We start from the raw sequence: 15,268 nt of genomic DNA, 5'->3' as shown, positions 1-15,268 counted from the left end.
CGCCTGTAATCCCAGCTACTCAGGAGGCTGAGGCAGGAGAATCGCTTGAATTCCAGAGGTGGAGGTTACAGTGAGCCGAGATCGCACCACTGCACTCCAGCCTGGGCGACAGAGTGAGACTCCGTCTCAAAAAAAAAGAAGAAGAAGAAGTCTCATGACCCCACGTAGCACACTCAGTTCCCACATGCCAGTGAGAGAATGGCAGCATTTCAGAGTTGGAAGGGACTTTGAAGGTCCTAGGCACCATCCTCTTCCCTACCCTTCCCATTGTACAGAGGAGGGAACTGAAGCCCAGAGAGGGCTGGGGGGCTGCCCAAGATCATGCAGCTAGTTTGGGCCAGAGGTGGGACTAGAATCCATGTCTCCGGGTGCAAAATTTATGCCTTTGTTCATGCTGCTTCTTTCTTGCACCTCATGAGAAGTCAGAGCCTATGTTGACAGAACCCACCCAGCACTTCCTCATTCTGGCAGTGACAAGGAGAGACAATGACTATTGCTGAATCACAGCTATTTTCTTTTCTTTTCTTTCTTCTTTTCTTTTTTTTTTTTTTTTGAGATGGAGTCTTGTTCTGTCGCCCAGGCTGGAGTGCAGTGCAGCAATCTTGGCTCACTGCAACCTCCACCTCCTGGGTTCAAGTCATTCTCCTGCCTCAGCCTCCCAAGTAGCTGGGATTACAGGTGTGCCACCATGCCCAGCTAATTACTGTATTTTTAATAGAGATGAGGTTTCACCATGTTGACCAGGCTGGTCTCGAACTCCTGACCTCAAGTGATCCTCCAGCCTCGGCCTCCCAAAGTGCTGGGATTACAGGCGTCAGCCACTGCACCCAGCCCACAGCTATTTTCTTTATCTTCTGTTTCTTCTTCTGCCAGATTGTTTTGAAATATTGCCCAAAACAGTAAGCATGAACACCTTAGGAAAAAACCAAACCCATCCACACACATTTTCTAGTAATCGGTTTGCATAGTGGTCTTTGATGTTACAGAGCTTCTCTTGGGGAAGATAAAATGGGACATTGTGATCTTCATTTATTTCTCCTTATCCACATAACCAAAACGTGCACTTGCAGGGACAGGTGAGAGGCACTGATGTAGAGTGAACAGAACTAGAAGTTAGGAAACCTGGGTTTGTTGCACTGGACACCATCTCGTTTGTCTCCTTGAGCAAGTCTTGTCCACTGTCTGGGCCCATTTCCTCAACCAAACAACAAAGGCAGTTCTTAGTGACATCTAGGTCCCTTTTGCACCCTTGTTCTCCTCCCTCATAAGCTCTGCTTCTCTACTTAAAGCAGACATAGAGGCTGGGAGTGGTGGCTTACACCTGTAATCCTAGCACTTTGAGAGGCCAAGGTGGGTGGATCACTTGAAGTCAGGAGTTCAAGACCAGCCTGGCCAATATGGTGAAATTCTGTCTCTACTAAAAATACAAAAATTAGCTGGGCATGGTGGCAGGTGCCTGTAATCTCAGCTACTTGGGAGGCTGAGGCAAGAGAATTGCTTGAACCCGGGAGGTGGAGGTTGCAGTGAGCCAAGATTGCGTGCCACTGCACTCCAGCCTGGGTGACAGAGCGAGATTTTGTCCCCCCCCCCCAAAAAAAGCAGAAATACAGTGTCTCTGTGAAAGGAGAGAAGTGGAAAGTGTGGAGGTGCATTTAATTAAATGATTTTTAGAATCTAGTTTTATTCATTCAAGAAGTATTTACTCAGTGCTTGTTTGTGCCAGGCACTTGGGCATTTTCTTTTTCTTTCTTTTTTTTTTTTGAGACGGAGTCTCGGCCTCTGTCACCCAGGCTGGAGTGCAGTGGCGCGATCTCGGCTCACTGCAAGCTCCGTCTCCCGGGTTCACGCCATTCTCCTGCCTCAGCCTCCTGAGTAGCTGGAACTACAGGCGCCCGCCACCGCGCCCGGCTAATTTTTTTGTATTTGTAGTAGAGACGGGGTTTCACTGTGGTCTCAATCTCCTGACCTTGTGATCCGCCCGCCTCGGCCTCCCAACGTGCTGGGATTACAGGCGTGAGCCACCGCGCCCGGCCTACTTGGGCATTTTCTTTGCCAAAATGAGAAAGGATTCCACCGATGAATAAAGAAAGGCATGCCAGCCGGGCGCGGTGGCTCAAGCCTGTAATCCCAGCACTTTGGGAGGCCGAGACGGGAGGATCACGAGGTCAGGAAATCGAGACCATCCTGACCAATACGGTGAAACCCCGTCTCTACTAAAAAATACAAAAAAAACCAGCCGGGCGAGGTGGCGGGCATCTGTAGTCCCAGCTACTCGGGAGGCTGAGGCAGGAGAATGGCCTAAAACTGGGAGGTAGAGCTTGCAGTGAGCTGAGATCCAGCCACTGCACTCCAGCCTGGGTGACAGAGCGAGACTCCGTCTCAAAAAAAAAAAAGAGAGGCATGCTTCAACTTTAAGGAATGACAATATATAAACGTGCAAATTCTCCTTTAAACATTTATGCCACTTCTTTGCCTTTCAAAAAGATTGGTGGCAGGGTTAAAATAAGATTTGATTTTCCAAAACATATGTCAGAGCTTTTCAGAAACAGTTCAGTTCCACAGATATGGACCAGATCCCTTCAGATGCACTGCTGGGTCCTGACTGAGCACTGGGGATGCAGAGTTAAACCTGGAGCTCATCTCGTGGGGGGAGGATAAACTAGTGACTGCCACTCAACACCGCCCAGAGGGTGGACTTTGTTCCTGGGTCTGTACTGAGTTGCATAGTGTCCCCCTAAACTTCTTGTCCACCTGGAATCTGTGAATGTGACCTTATTTGGAAACAGGGTCTCTGTAAATATAATTAGTTAAATTAAGATGAAGTCATACTAGATTAGGGTGGGCCCAAATCCAGTGATTGGTGTTCTTAAAAAAAGACACCAGGCTGGGTACGGTGGCTCACGTCTGTAATCCCAGCAGTTTGGGAGGCCGAGGTGGGCGGATCACTTGAGGTCAGGAGCTCAAGAGCAGCCTGGGCAAGACAGTGAAACCCCATCTCTACTAAAAATACAAAAATTAGCCGAGTGTGGTGGCGGGTGCCTATAGTCCCAGCTACTTGGGAGGCTGAGGCAGGAGAATCACTTGAACCTGAGAGGCGGAGGTTGCAGTGAGTCAAGATTGTGCCACTGCACTCCTGCCTAGGCAACAGAATGAGACTCAGTCTCAAAGGAAAAAAAAAAAAAAGACACCAAGAGACACAGAGGAAAGGCCATATGAAGACAGAGGCAGAGGTAGGAGTGATGCTTCCGCAAGCCAAGGAATGACAGGGACCACCAGAAGTTGAAAGAGTCAAGGAATAACCCTCCCCTTAAACTTTTGGAGGGAGCAGGGCCCTACTACACCTTGATTTTGACTTCTGGCCTCCAGAATTATGAGAGTAAGTTTCTGTTGTTAAGCCACCGGATTTGTAGAAATTTATTACAGGAGATTAATACAGGACTATTTAATAAATGGAGTATATTGAGAATCTACGATGAGTTAACTTTGCAGCAATCTGATGCTACAGATAGCTAATATTATCCCTAATGAGCAATAATCAAGCAGAATTTGACTGAACTAGGCCAAAAGGTTAGTGGTTAAGAGGGCAGGCTTTGAAGTTAAACAGAACTAGGTTGGAGACCTCAGCTCTGGTACTTAGCAGGGTGACCTTAGGCAAGTGACTTTGCATCTTTGAGGTTGCCACATCTATAAAATGAAGATAACTAAGACCTTCTTATTAGGTTACTGAGAAAGACGAAGTGAAATAAGGCATTTAAAATCACTTAGCCTCCTGCCTGGCACATAGTAAAGGCTCAATAAAGTGAGCTGGCTTGTATGACCAGAGCACATGGTAGGTCTACCCTACCATTAATTGAGTTAACTCAATTAATCCCTGTTACATGACCCTGCATATTTCCTTTGTTGTACCACCTGTAATTATCTTCTTTATTGACTTATTGGCTGTCTTGCAAGCAGGATATAGACTGTAAGCCCCATGAGATAGGGGCACAGTCTCATTTATGGCTGGGTACTCAGGACCCTGCACAGAGCTTGGCTCATGTTTATGAGATGAATAAATAAGTGAATGGCTAGTGGATATTTCGTCTTGAAAGTATTAAATGAAGACATGTTTAACTGATATATTTCATTGTATTCCATCTGTGGTCCCAAATAATTGCATTAGAATTCCTCTGAAATCCTCCTGCCACCAACAATTTCTCTTGTTGGCTGTTTTAGGCTCCTTTGGGAGGAACCCAGCCTCCCTAATATGAAAAGTGGGTATCCTGGGATCTATTTTATTTTATTTTTTTGAGACAGAGTCTCGCTCTGTCACCCAGGTTGGAGTGCAGTGGTGTGATCTTGGCTCACTGCAACCTCCTCCTCCCGGGTTCAAGCAATTCTCCTGTCTCAGCCTCCCGAGTGGCTGGGACTACAGGCACCTGCCACCATGCCCGGCTAATTTTTGTATTTTTAGTAGAGACAGGGTTTCACCATATTGGTCAGGCTGGTCTCAAACTCCTGACCTCAGGTGATCCACCCACCTTGGCCTCCCAAAGTGCTGGGATTACAGGCGTGAGCTACCGCGCCCAGCCCCTGGGATCTATAAAAGCATGGAGTTATATTCTAGCTGGGGTCAATGGACTGAAATGTCAGCCCCATACCTGGCATATAGGAAGGGCATTTCCCCTCCTCCCACTTGCTCTGCTTATTATATGTTATAGGAGTGTGGAGGAAGCAAGGGAGCTGAATTGGGGGCAGACAGGGGTACAGTTTGGGGATTTATACAATCTTTGTGAATATCTTCCTTTTTTTTAGAGTTAGGTTAGACCAGGACATTGCTTGTTTCCAGCAGCACCACCAGGACTGCTGCTGGAAGGACTTCAGAGGGTCAAAAAAATTCTCTGAAGATTTCTGTGTCTCAAGCGATCCCAGCCTCCTCTGTATTCCCAGGGACCTGAGGTTACAGGTGGGGATTATTAGAATATCAGAGAGGGTCCTTGCCCAAACAGCAGGATGCCCCAAACTGAAGGCTTGTCATTTATCTCTGAAACAGGCAAGTCAACACTCTTAATCCTCATCATAGCATAGTTCTGGGTCCTCAGTGGCAAGGGTGACCTGAAAGTTGGGGCCTTTCATAGCTCCAGAGCCAAGGAGGCCTTGACAATTAGGCAGGGAGAAGACCTGGATGTCCATCCCATCTGACACCCTGACTTCCCAAGAGAACAACCCATTCTTCTCGGATTTCTCCCAAGTCCCTCATTGCTGGGCCTGGACGCTCCCTCTGGCTCCTGTGGTCTCTGGAGGATGCAGGCACAAAGCCTGACCTGACTTGTACTGAGCCTGTCCCAGGCCCTTTGCATCTCGCCCACCTGGCTACTCCTCGTGGGCCCTACCTATCCAACAGACTGTGTGCAGGTGGGCAAGGCCAGGCTGCCTTCCAGGAGTCAGTTCCAACACTCATCAGCAAAAAGCGTCCATGTCTAGGTGCCTGGGGCTGGTTCAAGTAAGAAGAGAGCCAAGACCCCTCTCTCTCCTCCAGGGAGTGAATTGATTTCTGACTTGAATTGTTTACATTGGGAAGAGGCCTCATCAGCAATTGGAGTGGTCTAGATCTCTGGAATCTGGCCACGGAGTGATTTTCCCTTCAGCCTCTGTCTCGGTGACTGAAGACCTCGGGGCTTCTTCTTTTGCCTCCGACCCAAGGCCCCTCACACACTTCCTCCAGCGAGCCAGGCAGTGATGGGCAGAGGAGCGGATCTCCCCACTCCGCAGAGCGTAGATGACAGGGTTGACCATGGAGTTGACGAGGCACAGCATGGAGCAGAAGGCAAAGGCCATCTTGACCTCGTCGCTGAGCGTAGTGGCCAGGCTGTGGACCATGAGGGCCAGCACTGGGAACCAACAGATGAGGAGCACAGCCAGCACCAGCCCCAGGGTCTTGGCCAACCTCACGTCCAGCCTCATTCGGGCCATTCCTGGCACCTGCCTGTCCTGGTGCCCAGACAAACTGGCTACATGCTGATGGGCTTTCCAGAGAACATGCCCATAAGTGTAGATGATTCCGGAAAAGAGGAAGGCGATGAACAGGAGCCAGCCCAGCAGGTAGTCATTGGGAATCAGTGGGAAAAGCTCAGAGCAGGGCCTGGGACAGCAAGTCCATCCCATGAGCGGCAGGTAGGAGACCAGTGCTGAGAGGACCCACATGATGCCCAGGGTCACCAGTGCCCTCCCGCGGGTGAGCAGAGCTTTGTAGGAGGGTGGGTAGCGCAGGCAGAGGTATCGGTCAATGGCGGTCAGCAGCAGGCTACCCACAGAGGCTGTGAAGGTCATGGTCACGCTGCCAATCTTCAGCAGGAAGACAGCCTTGGAATCCATACCATGGAAAACATGAAAATTCACAAAGCTGCATGCAAAGACCACACTAGCCAGGAAGTCGGCCCCAGCCAAGCTGCCAATGAACAGGTATGAGGGCTTCCGGCGGAGCCGGTGGGAGGACAGGATCAGATAGAGTACAGCCACGTTCTCCAGGGCACTTAGCAGGCCCAGAAGAGTGCACAACACGGCAACAGCTATCTTCTGGGGACCACTCAGGATCATGTAATCCTTCATAGGGTTGAAATCCAAGCCATTCTTGGAGCCATTGGCTAGCTCTGTCACCCAGCATTCCTCCATGGGATGGGCCCTTCAGATTCCACTGAGCTTGTCTAGAAGGCTTTGCTGCAGTACAATGAGAAGAAGAAAATCTTTTTCAGTAAGCACAAGAATGACCTCACCTGATAACTGACTGTAGCCAAGACTGCTACCTGTATGGATGGATTCTATGTTGGAAAATCAGTTTCTATTTTGTTTCCCTGTATTTTGCCCTTTCTCCAACCAAGCGGGCAGCCAAATCTGTCCTGGTGGCCTCAGGGGAGGTATGTGGGAATGCAACAAGCAGAAGTGACCTATAAGATTTTTGGCCTTCCATTTTCCAAAAGACTAATCCTAAGACTTCCTTTTGAAGCGAGAGAAATCCTAAAAGGTCAAAAGCAAGAGGAAATCAAAACTAAGAAGAAATGGAATCTAGAGTGATAAGGTTGAGGTTTTTTTTGTTTGTTTGTTTTACATTTTTTTGTTTTGTTAATTTGCCAGTTTTGGCAAGTAAAGCACTGAAGTTTTAGCAACCATTTGGGGATGGGAGATATGAATCTGGCTTCACATCAAGTGATGGGAAGAGAAACTACAGAAGATTAAACAATTTTTTAAAAATTTTTATTTATTTATTTATTTATTTATTTATTTTTGAGACGAAGTCTTGCTCTGTCACTCAGGCTGGAGTGCAGTGGTGTGATCTCTGCTCACTACAACCTCTGCCTTCCAGGTACAAGTGATTCTTCTGCCTCAGCCTCCCAAGTAGTTAGAACTACAAGTGCCCATCACACCCGGCTAATTTTTGTACTTTTAGTAGAGACTGGGTTTCACCATATAGGCCAGGCTGGTCTTGAACTCCTGATCTGAGGTGATCCACCCAACTCAGCCTCCTAAAGTGCTGGAATTACAGGTGTGAGCCACTGCGCTTGGCCAAAACATTTTATACTAGATAAAATATAGGAGTAAGTTAAATTTGAATGTTGGCCGGGCACGGTGACTCACTCCTGTAATCCCAACACTTGGGAGGGCCGAGGTAGGTGGATTATGAGGTCAGGAGATTGAGAACATCCTGGTTAACATGGTGAAACCCCATCTTTACTAAAAATACAAAAAATTAGCTGGGCGTGATGGCAGGTGCCTGTAGTTTCAGCTACTTGGGAGCCTAAGGCAGAAGAATTGCTTGAACCCAGGAGGCAGAGGTTGCAGTGAGTCGAGATTGTGCCACTGCACTCCAGCCTGGGCGACAGAGTGAGACTCTTTCTCAAAATAAAATAAAATAAAATAAAATAATAAAAATAAAAAAATTTGAATGTCAACAAGAAGTAACTTTTTAGTATATGTCCCAAATATTGAAGAAAAAACCCTCAGGAACCTAAATATTGTATGGTTTATTATTAGACATTATTAGAAAGCAAACTAAACATTTATTTGGAGGGATTCACTTTATAAACAGGTTGTATAGGAGTACCACATATAAAGGCCCATGAAATTTGAGTTCACAGTGCAAAATGCGCAAGGAAACATGAGCAAGAGTCAGCAGAAATGTCAGACAGTAGAATTACACTTTCAAGAACTTTGTATAATTATTGGGTATACCTTATAAAAATATGTCTGATATAAAACAATAAAGAATTTAAAACATGAGTACAGAATGAGAGATTGTTTCTGGGTAGATCTGAAAAAGATTCAAGTAGAATTTCTGGAAGTGAAAAATAAAATCATTGCAAAAAGAAATCCTTAAGGGATGAGTTAAAGAGCAAAACAGAACAACTGAAAAGCATTGATTTAGAAAGTAGATCTGGAGCTGGGCACAATGGCTAACGCCTGTAATTCCAGCACTTTGGGAAGCTGAGGTGGGTGGATTACCTGAGGTCAGGAGTTTGAGAATAGGCTGGCTAACATGGTGAAACCCTGTCTCTACTAAAAATACAAAAATCAGCTAAGCATGGTAGTGGACACCTGTAATGCCAGCTACTCAGGAGGCTGAGGCAGGAGAATCACTTGAACCCAGAAGGCAAAGGTTGCAGTGAGCTGAGATCGCACCACTGCACGGCAGCCTGGGTGATAAGAGTGAAACTCCATCTCAAAAAAAAAAAAAAAAAGAATGTAGATCTGAAGAAATTTCTCACAATGCAGAACAAGGAGATGAAGTGATGGAAAATAAGAAAGAGAAGAGACATGAAGGATTGAGTAAAAATGTTTCTATCTCAGTGGAGCGTTAGAGTGGATAAACAGAGAAAATTGGTGGTGGGCAATAGTCAAAGAGGTAGTAGAAAAGAATTATCCATCCAGCTGGGGCAACATGAAAAAACCCCATCTCTACAAAAAAAAAATACAAAATTAGCTGGGCATGGTGGTGCATGCCTATCGTCTCAGCTACTTGGGAGGCTGAGGTGGGAGGATCACTTGAGCCCAGGGAGGTTGAGGCTTCAGTGAGCCATGATTGTGCCATTGCACTATAGCCTGGGCAACAGGATGAGCCCCTGCCTCAACAACAACAAAAGAATTATTCAGGATCCATGAAAAATGAGACAATTCAGATTTGGAAATCACAGAGAACCCCAAGCAGAATTTTTTTTTTTTTTTTTTTTTGAGACAGAGTTCCCAGGTTCAAGTGGTTCTCCAGCCTCAGCCTACTGACATAGCTGGGACTACAGGTGTGCGCCACCATGCCCAGCTAATTTTTGTATTTTTTAGTAGAAAAGGGGTTTTGCCATGTTGGCCAGGCTGGGCTTGAACTCCTGGCCTCAAGTGATATGCCCACCTTGGCCTCCCAAAGTGCTGGGATTATAGGCATGAGCCACCATGCCCAGCCCCAAGTAGAATTTTTAAAAACACATTCCATGTTCATGTATATCATATAGCATACATATCAGAATACCAAAGACAAAGAAAAATATAAGGCAATAAGAATGAAGAGACAAATTACCTGTAAGATAACTATAATTAATTTTAAGAGCAGATTTCTGAGTAGCAACAATAGAAGCCAAAAAGTAAAGAAAAAACTGTCAGTCTAGAATTTTATATCTGGCTAAACTATCGTTCAAGAATGAGGTCTAAAAAATTCAAAGAAAATTGTTCACTAACAGACCTTCACTGAAGGAACATCTAAAGAATGTGCATTTTAGAAGGATATTCAACCCAAAGGGAAGAAAAGAAAGGCAAGAAAGAATAGTGAGTAAGTAGGTTGACAAATATAGGAGTAAAGAAAAGCAAATGCCTTTATAAAACAATAATGATAATAGTGAGTAATTTACACCTGTAATCCCAGCACTTTGGGAGGCTGAGGCGGGCGGATCACTTGAGGTCAGGAGTTCGAGGCCAGCCTGGCCAACATGGTGAAACCCATCTCTACTAAAAACACAAAAATTAGCCAGTTGTGGTGGCACGCACCTGTAGTCCCAGCTACTCAGAAGACTAAGGCAGGAGAATCGCTTGAACCTGGGAGGCAGAGTTTGCAGTGAGCTGAGATCATGCCACTGCACTCTAGCCTGGGTGACAGAATGAGACTCTGTCTCAAAAAACAAAACAAAACAAAAGTGGAGACTGGGCACATGGCTCATGCCTGAAATCCTGGCGCTTTGGGAGTCCAAGGCAGGAGGGTTGCTTGAGCCCAGGAGTTCAAGACCAGCCTAAGCAGCATGATGAAACCCATCTCTACAAGAAATAAAAATTTAGTCAGGCATGGTGACATATGCCTGTATTCCCAGTTACCTGGGAGGCTGAGGACAAAGGATTGCTTGAGCCCAGGTGGTTGAGGGTGCAGTGATCTATGATTGTGCCACCGCACTCCAGCGTGGGTGACAGAATGAGACTTTGTTTCAAACAAAAACAAAGTAGAAATAAAATTGTGAATGACAAAAATGCAAGACAAGAAAGAGATGAACAGAGTTAAAGCTTTGTCTAGGAAGTAGGTAAAGCCATTGATTAATTTTAGGCTTAAAAAAAAAAAAAAAAACAGGCATCATCTCTTATCTGGTTTATTGCAATAGCTTCCTAACTGGGTCCCCTGCTTTTAACCAGGCCCATTTCTAATCTAGTTTCAACACAGCAGTCAGGGTGATCCTTTAAAAATACAAGATCTTGTCATTCCTCAGTCCCAAACCTGCATAGCTCCCTAGTCCACTATGTAAAAGCCGAAGTCCTTAGTGTTATGGTCCCTTCTACTATGATTCCCTTGGTGACTCAGCTTTAGCCACATTGGCTTCTTAATCAGTCTTCTCTTCAGCTGCAGGTCCTTTGCACTGGCTGTTCCCTCTTCCTCGATCACCTTTCCCTCAACATTTACTTGGCTTGCTCTCATCTTCTTTAAGTCTTTGCTCAGATCTTACTTTGTCAATGACGCTTACCCTGACTACCCCATGTAATACCCTAATTCATCCCAACCTCCAACTCTTTTTTTTTGAGACGGAGTTTTACTCTGTCACCTAGGCTGGAGTGCAGTGGCACAATCTCGACTCACTGCAACCTCCGCCTCCCGGGTTGAAGCCTTTCTCCTGCCTCAGCCTCTCCAGTAGCTGGGACTACAGGTGCATACCACCATGCCTGGCTAATTTTTTATATTTTTAGTAGAGACGGGGTTTCACCATGTTAGCCAGGCTGGTCTCGATCTCCTGACCTCGTGATCTGCCCACCTTGGCCTCCCAAAGTGCTGGGATTACAGGTATGAGCCACCACACCCAGCCCAAGCTCCAGCTCTTTTGGTTCTCTTTACACTGACCTTTATTTTTTCCATACCACTATCACCTTCTAATATATAAAATTCATTATTTTTAGTTTTTATTTTTTTTGAGATGGAGTTTTACTCTTGTCACCCAGGCTGGAGTGCAATGGCACAATCTTGGCTCACTGCAACCTCTCCCTCCAGAGTTCAAGCGATTCTCCTGCTTCAGCCTCCTGAGTAGCTGGGATTACAGGTGCCCACCACCAGGCCTGGCTTTTTTTTTTTTTTTTTTTTTGTATTTTTAGTAGAGATGGGGTTTCACCATGTTGGCCAGGCTGGTCTCAAACTCCTGACCTCAGGTGATCCACCCTCCTCCGCCTCCTAAAGTGCTAGGATCACAGGTGTGAGCCACCACACCCGGCCTATAATTTATATATGTAATTTAAATATAAATTAACATATTATATATAATTTAAATATAATTATAAATATAAATTAATATAAAGTGATCTGTTGTATAAAATTATATTCTGACTACATAAAATTTATTTAGAAATTAAGAATTAAAAGTCAGGGTGCGGTGGCTCACGCCTGTAATCCCAGCACTTTGGGAGGCCGAGGCGGGTGGATCATGAGGTGGGTGGATCACAAGGTCAGGAGATGGAGACCATCCTGGCTAACACAGTGAAACCTCATCTCCACTAAAAATACAAAAAAAAATTTAGCTGGGTGTGGTGGCAGGCACCTGTAGTCCCAGCTGCTCAGGAGGCTGAGGCAGGAGGATGGCGTGAACACGGGAGGCAGAGCTCACAGTGAGCCGAGATCGTGCCACTGCACTCCAGCCTGGGCCACGGAGTGAGACTCCATCTCATTACAAAAAAAAAAAAAAAAGAAATTAAGAATTAAGGCCGGGCGCGGTGGCTCACGCCTGTAATCCCAGCACTTTAGGAGGCCAAGGTGGGCGGATCACCTGAGGTCAAGAGTCAGAGACCAGCCTGGCCAACATGGTGAAACTCCATCTCTACTAAAAATATAAAAATCAGCTGGGCACAGTGGCAGGCACCTGTAATCCCAGCTACTCAGGAGGCTGAGGCAGGAGAATCACTTGAACCCGGGAGGCAGAGGTTGCAGTTAGCTGAGATTGTGCCATTGCACTCCAGCCTGGGTGACAGAGCAAGACTCCATCTCAAAAAATAATAAAAATAATAATAATTTTTAAAAATTACTGGTTGGGCATGGTGGCTTATGCCTGTAATCCCAACACTTTGAGAGGCCAAGGTGGGCAGATCACATGAGGCCAGGAGTTTGAGACCAGCCTGTCTCTAGTAAACCCCATCTCTACTAAAAATACAAAAATTAACCAGGCCTGGTGGTACACATCTGTAATCCCAGCTACTGAGGTGGCTGAGGATCACTTGAACCTAGGAGGCAGAGGCTGCAGTGAGCATCACTGCACTCCAGCCTGGGCAACAGAGTGAAACCCTGTCTCAAAAAAAGAAAAAAAAGATTACTAGGCTGGGCACGGTGGCTCATGCCTGTAATCCCAGCCCTTTGGAGGCCGAGGCGGGCAGATCACCTGAAGTCAGGAGTTCGAGATCAGCCTGACCAACATGGAGAAACCTCGTCCATACAAAATTACAAAAAATTAACTGGGCATGGTGGTGCATGCCTGTGATTCCAGCTACTCGGGACGCTGAGGCAGGAGAATGGCTTGAACTTGGGAGGCGGAGATTGTGGTGAGCCGAGATCGTGCCATTGCACTCCAGCCTGGGCAACAAGAGTGAAACTCTGTCTTAAAAAAAAGAAAAAATCACTAACAAAGTTCATAGGTATGCGGTTTTTTGTTTTGTTTTGTTTCGTTTCGTTTGTTTTTCTTTTTTTGAGACAGAGTCTCACTCTGTCGTGCCCAGGCTGGACTGCAGTGGAGCGGTCTTGGCTCACTGCAACCTCCACCTCCCAGGTTCAAGTGATTTTCCTGCCTCAGCGTCCCAAGTAGCTGGGGTTACAGGGGCCCGCCACCACGACCGGCTAATTTTTTGTGTTTTTGGTAGAGACGGGGTTTCACCATATTGGCCAGGCTGGTCTCAAACTCTCCACCTCAGGTTATCCGCCCACCTTGACCTTCCAAAGTGCTGGGATTATAGGCATGAGCCACCATGCCCAGCCTCAGGTATGGATCTTTAAAAACACACCTCGGGATCCCTTTGTAATTCACAAGCGTGATGACTGGTTTTCACGCTCACGTGTGAGATGTTCCTCCCTCAAACCTGTGATGACATTGTCATTTTACCAGCTGACGTGCGAAAAAAGGAAAAAAGATACACTTCTGAATAATTCCTGGGTCAAAAAGTCATAAAGGAGATTAGAAGATACTTGGCATTGAATGACTATGAAATTGTGAGACATTAAAATGTGTGAGATTCATATGAGTAGTATGCAAAGGGAAATTTACAGCTCTAAATGCTCATACTGTCAGGCGCGGTGGCTCATGCCTGTAATCCCAGCACTTTGGGAGGCCAAGGCAGGTGGATCACCTGAGGTCAGGAGTTTCAGACCAGCCTAACCAACACGGTGAAACCCCATCTCTACTAAAAATACAAAAAAAAAAAGTTAGCCAGTGTGGTGGTCAGTGCCTGTAATCCCAGCTACTTGGGAGGCTGAGGCAGGAGAATTGCTTGAACTCAGGAGCCGGAAGTTTCAGTGAGTCAAGATCACGCCACTGCATTCCAGCCTGGGCAACAGAGCGAGACTCTGTTCTCAATAAATAAATTAATAAATGATCATACTACAAGATTAAAAAAGTCTCATGAGCTCATCATGCAACTCATGAAATTAGAAGAAGGGCTATGGCATACATTCAAAGAAAGCAGAAGATAGAAATAATAAGAGCAGAAATTAATGACATGGCAAAACTACAGGGAAGAGAAAGAACTGACAAAGGCAAAGCTGGCTGTTTGAAAAGATTGTAAAATAGAGGACCACAGGCAAGATTAGTAAAGGAAAAAGGAGAGCAACCACAATGAAGAAAAATATAGGGCATGAAAGAGAAATGGTCGATAATCCTTTGAAAAGATGCATAACCTCAATAGTAGACAGAGAAATGTGTTTCACTCCCATCAGATCAGTAAAAAAGTAAGGCTGAAATACTGAGTGCTGGAGAAGGCGTGGAGCCAAAAGGACTTTCATTGCGATGGGGGTGTAAGTTGGCACAGACACTTTGAAGAGCAGCTTGGCAAAATCCAGTTAAGTTGACAATATATCAATTGCAGTCCCGGGAGTATGTTGCAGAGGAACTTCCGCACATGTGTCCAGGGAAGCATGTACCAAAATGTTCTCTTTAGCATTTTTGAAATAGAAAAATAAAATTCTAAATTCCATCAACTGGAAAATGGATAAATAACTTGTAATGTAGCCATACAAAGCAATACCATGAAGTGGTGAAAATGTGCCAACAATGATGAATCTTAAAAACACAGTGTTAGGCCTGGTGCGGTGGCTCACGATTGTAATCCTGCTTGTAATCCTAGTACTTTGGAGGCCGAAGCAGGCAGATTGCCTGAGCTCAGGAGTTCAAGACCAGCCTGGGCAACACGGTGAAAACACGTCCTACTAAAATACAAAAAATTAGCTGGGCATGGCGGTGTGCGCCTGTAGTCCCAGCTACTCGAGAGGCTGAGGCAGGAGAATTGCTTGAAACCAGGAGGCAGATGTTGTAGTGAGCTGAGATTGCACCACTGCACACCAGCCTGGGTGACAGAGCAAGACTCCATCTCCAAAAAACAAACAACAAAAAAAAAACAAAAACAAAAACCCACAGTGTTGGGCCAATCCCTTGTAAAGCATACTCCTTAAGGAGAGTTTAGAGGATTTACAAGTAGATAAAAGTGAAGAGAACTTGCAGGCGGCAATATAGCATTTTAGAGAATCGGGAGGGATTTCCCCAGACTGGACTTGAAAACCGAGCCTTGCCTGAGGCAAAAGGAAAAATCTGTGCCT

General features: G+C 45.8%; 1 protein-coding gene and 1 non-coding gene across 3 annotated transcripts in view; one reads left to right on the top strand and one right to left on the bottom strand.

Moving 5' to 3' along the window:
* Window positions 1–4,784: 4,784 nt before the first annotated feature.
* Window positions 4,785–15,268, bottom strand: part of CNR2 (cannabinoid receptor 2) — a 44,677-nt gene continuing 34,193 nt past the window's right edge. For both annotated transcript variants that reach the window (XM_023219667.1, XM_023219666.1), the window contains one exon: window positions 4,785–6,696. In XM_023219667.1, the coding sequence (XP_023075435.1) occupies window positions 5,569–6,651 (1,083 nt within the window). In that variant the 5' untranslated portion in view covers window positions 6,652–6,696 and the 3' untranslated portion in view covers window positions 4,785–5,568. The remainder of the gene's footprint in view (window positions 6,697–15,268) is intronic.
* LOC111547832 lies at window positions 13,471–13,571 on the top strand. Its single transcript, XR_002733251.1, has one exon. It is a non-coding gene; the product is annotated as a small nucleolar RNA U13 (small nucleolar RNA).

The sequence above is a fragment of the Piliocolobus tephrosceles genome, chromosome 1 (genome assembly GCF_002776525.5).
Source record: "Piliocolobus tephrosceles isolate RC106 chromosome 1, ASM277652v3, whole genome shotgun sequence".
Lineage (NCBI taxonomy): Eukaryota > Metazoa > Chordata > Mammalia > Primates > Cercopithecidae > Piliocolobus > Piliocolobus tephrosceles.
Note: the sequence above shows the minus strand (reverse complement) of the source record. Positions and strands in the feature narration are given on the sequence as shown.